Consider the following 9,395-nt stretch of genomic DNA (forward strand, 5'->3'; position numbering starts at 1 on the left):
CCAGTGTCCGTTAAATTTGAGTGTAGACGGATTCTCTAAAAAGGTGCTGCTAATCTACTGCACCTCATGAGAATTAATCGAACCAGGAGTTGCGGGAAGTGAACGCAGAATGAGAAACAGGGTATTCTAGTTGTCGCATGGGGTTGTTTGCATAGCCCCTTACTCGGGATACTATCTCGGGCACATCGCTCAAAGGGTTAGTGCTGCCAATTTTCTGTCTAAAGCCATACAGATTAGATACGGTGTCTCTGAGGTCAGTTTGCTTCCACATTGTTTTGTTGTTTGCAAAAAGGTTCTTGCTTTTCTTACATGCATAGCCTGTTGTTCAAAAATCAAGGTCAGGTTGTGGGGTTCAGTGTCTCAAAGCGAGTAGCTCAGTTAGTCTGCAGTACTTAACTATATTGGCCTTGCTTCGAAATGAAGCTGGAAGCTTGAGATGCGACTTGACGGGTATTCTAATGTTCATGGAACATGGCTGTTGGCTCAAATTGCACTGTAAGTTTCCTCAAGTGTAGAGGGTGAGGTTTCTTGCAAAATTTGAATCCGTGCAGCTCCGGCATCCACTCTGCCGAATCATTGACCTTTTTATTGGTGCCAATTGCAACCATGAATTCCAGGTCATATTGCCAAAGCCATGGGTAGAAGTTTAGTTTTCTTTTTTTTTTTCACAGATCCCATGCCCTGTAACTTTTTAGAGTCTGTAGTACTTCAAGGCTGTACTGCTCGTTGCTCCGAGGAAAGTGGACTTGCATTTTAAGGTAGAAAGTGACATACACAACTTGTAAACAGAAAACATTTTGCCTTTTATTTACAGTCTGTTCCAGCGCATTTTCTAGCTGACATGTCATTTTGCATGTGCATAACAGTGTGCACGAAAACCTAATGAGAACCCGCCATCGCTGAAAGGCCATGATGGGAGGGGCCCCATAAGGTTAGGCGGTACTCTTTGGTCATTCGTGGATGCAGGCCGCTTCATCAATGCTCACCGAGAAGCCTTTCTGCATATTTTATCCTCTTAGCTTCACACCAGTGTGCTAGCTTCAACAGCTTCACAAAAAATGCAACATGAAGTAACAGTATAATAAAAAGCGGCTCTGTCATCACATCTCTATCCTCTCTCACTTATAAATTAAAAAAAAACTTAACAGTCTCGTCAGCGGTAAAAAACAAACGCAAACTGGAACACAAAAAGTAGAGAAACATGAAGGAAGCTGCAAGCCGGGCAGTCATTCATTCCCTCTCTTATCACAATGCCGGCAATTGTTCACTCTTTCATCATAACTTATACAATTGCAAAAGCAAGAGAATTAATGCGACAAAAAGAAAGGCAAAATAAACAACAATGCTGGACTGGTCGTGGATCACAGATTCGTTGCTCAGTAATCTCTGCGCCGCGCGCGTCAGTCCATCTGTCCGTCAGTCACCGACGAGTCCGCACAGTCATCACCACGGTCTATATCTCTAAACTGGTAGAGTCTGGCAGAACCGTTCGATGTGGGCACAGTCCGAAGTGGGTATCGCAGACGCGCTTTGCTCTTCCCTTGCTAAAGCCTTCTCTTACATGAACTTGGGATGATGCCTTTGGAGGAGGGGAATAGCCCTGTCTTGCTTCGACTGTATCATGAATAAGTTAAATAAATTAAAAAAGTGAGAAACAAAAATGAGGGGACGATGGGGAAGCGAGGTAAACGGTGGGGGTGGGGAGGGGGTTGGGCTCACGTGCACCGTCTACTCTAAGTTCCTACTTTGAAAAATATATTACAATTTGCATGGCAGCGACCACTATGCGCTTCCACGAAAAAGTGGAGCAAGTTCTCGTGGCAGCGTAGTACATTGGCTCGTCCAACAGTGGAAGTGATTGAGCCGCTTGTTGTTGCTTTGAGCCGACAGCAAGGAGGAAAAGAAAATTTACGCAAGTTATGCCGCTGCCATCCGGGTTTCTTGAGAGTTGCACGTATGCAGCCGTGTTGTTTATTACCGGTAGTCGAGATCAAATGTAGCCTACCCCCATGCGCAGTACATGTAAAATCTGGACTCTTCCGAGCAAACAAAAATGCCGTATTTGGGTGCGGCCGAGGAACAAATGCCTTTGGCCCTCTGATTTCTGGTGGCAGAAAACACTGGGGCGCGGACGCTTAAACAGCAAGATGAAGAGCGGCCGGGGAGAAATTGTGCTAGACTAATGGGCACTAAGTCGCTCCCGCCGCTTTTCGAAACTGTCTTCGGCACTGTCTAACAGCTCGCGCGGTCCCTTCCCCCCGATGGCCTGGTATTCCACGTTGCCGGCGGTATCAGTCCAGGAGAACGCGTGCACTTGGAAGAGGGCTGCTGAGACACCACACACGAGGAGACCGCCCCCTTCTCGTCGACTAGGCTGATGATGGGTGGTGGTCCACGTGAAGCGCGTCGTCGTCGCATGCCATTCTCGCTGCTGCCCTAGAGATCGGTTGACCGGGGGCGGCCCTGCTGCCTGCCGGTCAGCAGGCCCGCCAGAGGGTTCCTCCTTCGCGTCAGCTGGGATGCTTGCCGACAAAGAGGAGCTGTCGCAGCTTGTCCACCTCGCTGCGCAGCATGGTGAGCTCGGTGCGCAGCTGCAGGTTCTCCTGCTCCAGGTAGAGCACCCTCAGCGCAGTCTGCTGCTCCTTGATGCGCCGCAGCTCGCGCGAGCGCTTGGCCGACTCGTTGTTTCGCTTGCGGCGCTCCCAGTAGGCCTCGTCCTTGCACTCGGCCGGGATGGGCTGCGGGGACTTTTTCGGGTGCGCGCCGGGACCGCCGTTCAAGCTGGCCATGCCCATGGCGGCCGCCGCGCTGGACGCCAGCAGCAGCGACGACGAGGGCGTCGGGCTCGGCGACAGTGGCGGAGACGGCGAGGGTCGCGACGCTGCCAGGGACATGTCCAGCGCTGCTACGGGACTGTCGTCCGACACGTCAGACTCGGCTGCTGGAGAAGAAGAAAAGGAAAGAAAGAAAGCCACGTTAAAGCCAAGTCGAGACAAGCATCCACAGCACTCCGCGGTCGTCGCGCGCGGACAAAGGAAGAAGCTGAGGCACTGACTGTAAGAGTACCATCGGCTGGAGTCGGCGCGTGTTTACCAAGGTGCGGAGGAGAGTCCATCACGGACGGAGGATCTTGCCACGTCATCTTAGCTAACTTCGGGTTATCGAGAAGCGTTATATAGGCGAACGATATATCGCAAGGCATGCTAACGGTCAAGTAACTGCCTTATCATAGCGCTATCGCGAATTTTTTAAAAATGCGGGGTTCTGGTGACCCAACAGCGTTGGGTAATCTGAGTGAAGATGGATGAGGGAGTGACTTGTTTACGTACTGCGGTTCTCGAGTGCCGCGAGATCACTGGGGAAAGTACGGATGCGTCGGCGAACCTCTCGATTCAACGCGTGGAGACAGGGGAGGCAGCGAGAGAGAGGTCTGAGGTAAAAGGCCGCTGACAAAACGAAGTGAGAACAGGCCGGAGATAGAGACAAAGAAGGGAGAGGAGGAGAATCAAGGGGAGGCGTCAGCGCACGGTCAACATGGCGTCATGCGATAGCGCGAAAAAGGAAACCGCTGAAACGGCCCGCCGTCACACGGATTCCCGGCAGCCGGGCGGTAATTCCCCTTCCCGCTGGAAGAGAGACTCCATTACATCGGCGTGTCGCAACCGCAGCTTGAGGAGGTGTGTGACGACTGCATTATCGGCGGACGGGGAAGTGCCCGTCGGCCGCTGCATTGCTTATGCCTGGCGCATTGCCGTGCAATATCAGCGCGCTATGGAAAGAGCTGTTGACGCTATCTCTTCGCGTTCTTTCGTTAAATGTAATCTGAGAGAACCGTTATATGTCGTGGTAGTTTTCGTTAAAAATATAGACATCGCGGCGAGAATTTTTGAGCTTTGCGTACCCATGAAGAATGTCGTCGCTGGCCGTTCTCGCCCTGTGGTCGGTGGCGAAGGTCCTCGCGCCGTCGGCAATACGCAAATCCGCAAAAGCTCCGGGTGCACGCATTCAATGTGGAATTCAGCTTTGCGAGACGGACGTCACTGAGCGAATGCGGTCCCTAACCTCAACTCGCACCCCAACTGCAGAAAGCCGTCTATTGTCCCGAAAGGTCCTGGACCGCTAGCAATCTTCTGAACCCCCCAGATGTGTGGAAGAAGCGTTGACCTGCGTCGACTTTTATATTTTGTGCGCGGTGTCAAGGCGCGCGCGTTATGACGATAACGGACTCGCGCGCGCGGATTTATTAATCGCGATGTTTCTCTCTCTCTCTCCTCCTCCTCTCCGGTAGCGCTTGCATTCCCCTTTCGCTAAGAGGGCGCGAAACCTTCTTGGCATGACGTCACCTGAGCGTTCGTCGAACGTTCGTCGCAGCCTTTGACATTTCTTTGTGCGCGCGCGCGCAAGTGCTTAGTCGCGCGAATAGAGTGCGTGACGCAATCGCGCGAGATCGCCCGCCCGCCCTGCCTTGGCCCCCTACAGGACTAACGGGTGCGGCTTTGGCTGAGAGCTCCGTGCTCTTAAGCCGCTATGTTTAATCGCTCGTAACTCCCGCCGCCTGGACACTCCAGCCCTGATTGGCCACCACTGCGCGATCATCATCCTGTTGGGGACGGTAGTCTGCGACGATCACGTTTTGGCGATAGTATCGCAGGCGCGCGCGCTGATGTTCGCCTTCGCTTGATGTAGTGCTCAACCAGCCAATCAGCTACTTCGCGTGACGTAGCGCTCAATCAGCTCATCCGATTTTTCTCAACCAGCCAATCAGCGCGCGCGCCTGACGATACTATCGCCTGCAGGGATCGTCGCAGAGTGCGTCCCGGCCTGTGCCGATCCCTCACTGTTTTCGCACCGCGCTGGTTGCGCGACGGACGCGAAACCGGGCGAAATCGAGGCGTGATTTCCGCAGGCGCGCTCGCCTCCCGGAGCAAGTTGGCGACCGATTGAGTCACACAAGCCGCCGCCGCCGGCGCCACTCCTTTCCGCCGTTCTGTGTGTGTGCGCGTTCCTCTTGCGTGCTTCGGCCGGCGCCGCGGATTCTCGGAAGAGAACGAGCGAACCGGCGCAAAATAACGTCCGGTGCTGCTGCAGCCGGCGCCGAGGCAAGACGACGCAACTGCGCGCTCGCTCGAGAAAGCCTCTTTCCCTCCCCTCCCTACACGTTGCTCCGGCGACCTTCGTTTATTTTGATCGGTCATCGCTTCCCCGCCCCCCCCCCCCCCCCCCCCCTCTAACACCCCCGCACGCTCTGCGACCGTTTTGCGGGCTGCTGCTTCATCTTTCGCAGTGTGAATAACCGGGCCCGGGTCGTCGGTGCTTGTTCGGAGCGGGCTGATGATGACGAGGTGCTTGCGACGGCGGCGTGTTACCGCGAAACGCGACGGGTGGTTCGGGGTGGTGAAATTACGCCGAACCGAACCGGCGCGCGCCGGCATCGCGTGACGTGTCAACCGGCGCGAGCGCGCGGTGACGAATTATTATTATTCCCGCGGTGACGCGCGCTTGCGCAAGCTGAGGCCCACTCGCCCGCTCTTGTCGGAAATGCGAAAAAAAAAAAAAAAAAGAAGAACGCAAGAACAATCGTTGCGTCGTTGCCGTTCTTTCCTTTCGAGCGCGCGCGCGGCCGTGTTATAGGGCGGCGAAACTGTAAACAAGCCGCGCCCGTCCGTTCAGCTATATGCATATGCGCTACTGAGTGCGCGGCGAACAGAAGGTTTCGTCATCAAGTGGCCTCCTCGCGTAACAGCGACCCTGTACCAATGTTCGCTAGATTGATCGGCGTCGGTTTGTTTTTTTTTTCTTTTTTTTCGCCGTCCGACGAGCGACCCGGCGTTCTCTCAGGAAAAAAGAAGCCGAACAAAAACAAGGAAAGCGTCGACCAGAGATTGCGCAATAAACACAGAAAACCAACTTCGGTGTGCCCGGAGTTCGTCGTAAACAAGCGTCGGAGACCTTCCCATTCCAGCAGCGGGCTGTTTTGACTGTATACGGAAAGCGTAGCGCCCTTCGTATAATGATCGCGAACAAACAAGAGTATAGCGTATAGAACGCTCGATTTGAAGTCTGCGTAAACGAGTCTTTTTTTTTTTTTTTTTTCGTCGTAAACAGAGGGCGCTGGCGAACTTTAGGCTAGGCTCTGCACCCCATCTCTCCCCTCCCCATCTTCGCGCGCTGGGAAAGAAAGATATGCGTGTTGCAACGAAAACCTCGGCGTGACGCAAGATCGGCGTGCGCACTGTCCCTGGAATCTCCCGAATCGCATCAGCACTCGGTCCAGTCGACTCATCTAACAAAAACAGGAGAGAGAGAGAGATAGAGGAGAACGGTCCGCGCCAGCGAATCGATTCGACGCGGTGGTGAATAAGTTTTTATGGCGCGCCGTCGATAGTGATTCAGCGAAGAGTCACACACCGGCCCTGCAAGAGAGAGGTTACGCGGCATTCGTGGTGTCTAACACCCCCGAGCTGTCCAGTGGAGGGGGCAGGCAGTCGTAGAATCGATAAAAAAAAAGAAGAGAGAATCCACGGCCGATATTGACCGCCTCTGTGTGCTACAGTGTCGCAAGGGCCTCTTTTTTTTTTTCTCTCTTTGTTTCGAAATTCCGTTGCGGACCTTGGCATTCGTCGCGCGTCCGGATTCCACTTAAGATCGAAAGCTTTCAACGCTGCCAACTAATAAGCTTGTGCTTTTTTTTTTTTTTTAAACTGTCGTTGCGGTTGTAACAGGTCTCTTCTTCTCGCCATCTTACATGCAGTCGCGCAACCGCTGTAACTACCCGTCGAGGCAACTAAAAACGCCGCCGATTTTTAATAGCCGGGAGAGAGTGGGGGGGGGGGGGGAATTTTTTTTTCGTCGCTGGTTAGCGAGGTAACTCGTGGTTGACGATAAAAGAAGAAGAGAAAAGAACAAAAGAAAACGTACAGTCTGCGTCGTCGTCACCCGTTTGAACCCTGCCGAGCATAACGCAATCACACGTGTCGTAGGCGGAGCCCAACAGCCTGCTGTCAACAGCCTGGCGTCGGCGGCAGAGTTGTTGCGCAGTCTTGGGTCACTGCGCTAACGCACGCGCCAACGCGGATTGACCCTGTGTGCTTGCTTGCCCGCTTTGCTTTGCGCGTGTATCCGGTCGCTCTCCGCATCAACGCACAAAAAACAGTTTCCCCCGCTTGCATTGCGTTTTCTTTGTATTTCTATGCACCCGGTCGGCTGCGCTTCGAGTTATAGCGTCGAACCATAACGACGACGCAATCGAAACCTGTGCTAACTAGTAACGGCACCGAAGAAGAAGAAGAAGGCTCTCCGGGACGGAGGAGAGAGGGAGGGAGGGCACCGCGGAAATTTTCGTCGTCAACACGTTGCGACACAAACACACACCACGGAACCGCGGCTGGCGCCCCCCTAGGGCCCCGGGCCCGAACCTCGGGAGCAGCAAAACAAAGTTCGGGGGCCGGTCTCGCGAGGATAGCCGAGAAATTCCGGGAGCGGTTCTTTCGGGAGTGAAACGGTTTGTTCGAAGTCGATGCTGCGCTTTAATGAAACGAGATTTGGTCGCGTGCGCGGAGTTCCGAAAAACAAGGCGTTTCCAAAAAAACAATCTCAAAGTAAGGAACACGATGAGCCCGGTGGCGGTCGTAAACAACGTGTTCTGCGTGAAACGAAAAAAAAAAAAAAAAAAGTCTGCGCGCGCCGGGTTGGGGGTCGAGGGGATAATGGATGAAAATAGGGAGGAAGTGTAGCGGTGAAGCACGAGAGAGGTTCGCGGAGCACGGGGGGCATCGATGATGATTTCTCGCCGATTAATAATAAGAATCGAAGATTAGCAAAGAGTCGCACAAACGCAACGAACCTTGGCAGAGCGGCGTCCTTCCGAGAGGCATCTCCCGTCCCCAGATCAGGTGCGGCTGTTCGAGAATGTGTACGGGTCCCATGTCTCTGAACGATGATTCAGGCCCGTGCTGCTGCAGCGGCGGCGGGCTCGTCGAGTAAGGACGATCGGTAGCCAGCAGTAGCAGCGGCGTCGCTGAAGAGTTTCTCGCTTCAAGCCGCGTAGACGGCGACCATCAACCGACGCGTACCGGGCGCGGAATAAACACCGGGCGGGAGAGCGTCGTCCGTTTGGCTTCTTTCCGCGAGGGTGGCAAGGGCACCGACTGGCGCGAGCCCTACGGAGCGTCGATCGTTTCAACGATGCGCAATCGGTGACTGATTCGTCCACGCATGAGACCCTCCTTCTTCACCTCTCTTCGCCGTGTTGTGTGTGCGCTGCGTGTGTGTAACGTCTGCTCGGCGGCGACCTCCTACGGGGAGCTGAGCTCCCTAGGAGCGCCTTCCCTAGGTCGTCTGCTAGCGCGGGCCCCACTGGAGACTCCTGCGGCGCGCCGTGTTCCGTCGCTAGTTCGCCGACTCGCCGCTGCTAGCCCAGAGCCGTGCTTTTTTTGGTGGCGCTGCTGTTCAACCCTTCGTTGTCGCGCGCCGCCGGAGCTGTTTCTATCGGAGAGCCAGGTAGATGCGGACGGAGGCAGTTCGCGATATCTTTTATCACCGAGGGGTCCTTATGTGGGCCCAGTGCGGACTTCCTTGTGGAGGCAGAAAAAAAAAAAATGCTCTTGACATGTGCAGCACACCGCTGTGTGTGTTTCCATGTCGCACTTCTGTACCAGTCGTTCGAGATGTTATCTCTCCAGCTTGCGTCTGGTAAACGCTCTCGTACCACCTATTACCATTACCTATTACTTTGGTGATAGAGCCGCATGAAGTTGCTTCGTTATTTCCGATTGTTGGAGTAAAATAAATTTTGTTGAGCTCATAATTTTTGTTTTGTATTTTTCACTTTGTGGTGGTTACGAAACACGAGAGTCGGCGCCCATAATAGAAACGTTCCTTCTTGTTCTAGTTCACATCGGCATTTACTTCCTCGAATAACAGCCTGAAAATAATGTGTAGCTCGCGCTAATTGTCCAGCCACAATGTGTCCGCGACGTTCTCGTTTGCCGGCTCTGTATTGTGAAACTAGGTCTGCATGTCTTGTAGTTTTGTAGTCATTTCTTGTTCCAGACATCACGTGGCTGAGGAGATGATTAAAAAAAAAAGGCCACTGTATCGCGGCTTGACAAAGCTCGCATCTGCCGTAAAGTACATCAGCATGCCGACGGATGATCAACTCGACAACTATATTGCAAATAGTACTTTCAGCTAATACTGATAATAAAAGAAAGGAAATATAAAACTCTACAATATTCCAACAACTATTGGAAATGTGTGAACGCATATAGCGAGAAGTCGAACAGACTCGAACAGAGTCTGTTCGACTTCTCGAACAGACTCGTTTCGAACAGACTCGTTTTGCCACGCTTGAAATGCCAGCGAGATCTGACAACGTGACACTTTCTTACAGCAGA

General features: G+C 53.4%; 1 protein-coding gene across 4 annotated transcripts; it reads right to left on the bottom strand.

Moving 5' to 3' along the window:
- Positions 1-779: 779 nt before the first annotated feature.
- On the bottom strand, positions 780-8,257 carry LOC119466538 (thyrotroph embryonic factor). 4 transcript variants are annotated; one of them, XM_037727067.2, is made up of 2 exons: positions 7,844-8,257; positions 780-2,938 (listed from the first exon to the last, which is right to left on the bottom strand). In XM_037727067.2, exons 1-2 carry the CDS (start codon positions 7,923-7,925, stop codon positions 2,511-2,513), a joined length of 510 nt encoding a protein of 169 aa, XP_037582995.1. In that variant the 5' UTR covers positions 7,926-8,257; the 3' UTR covers positions 780-2,510. The 4 variants fall into 4 exon arrangements, with proteins under 4 accessions (XP_037582995.1, XP_037582994.1, XP_049512773.1 ...); XM_037727066.2 differs by having other exon boundaries at positions 780-2,941; positions 7,844-8,256; XM_049656816.1 differs by lacking the exon at positions 7,844-8,257 and adding an exon at positions 3,902-5,150.
- Positions 8,258-9,395: the final 1,138 nt, after the last annotated feature.

Source organism: Dermacentor silvarum, chromosome 10, assembly GCF_013339745.2.
Source record: "Dermacentor silvarum isolate Dsil-2018 chromosome 10, BIME_Dsil_1.4, whole genome shotgun sequence".
Classification (NCBI taxonomy): Eukaryota; Metazoa; Arthropoda; class Arachnida; order Ixodida; family Ixodidae; genus Dermacentor; species Dermacentor silvarum.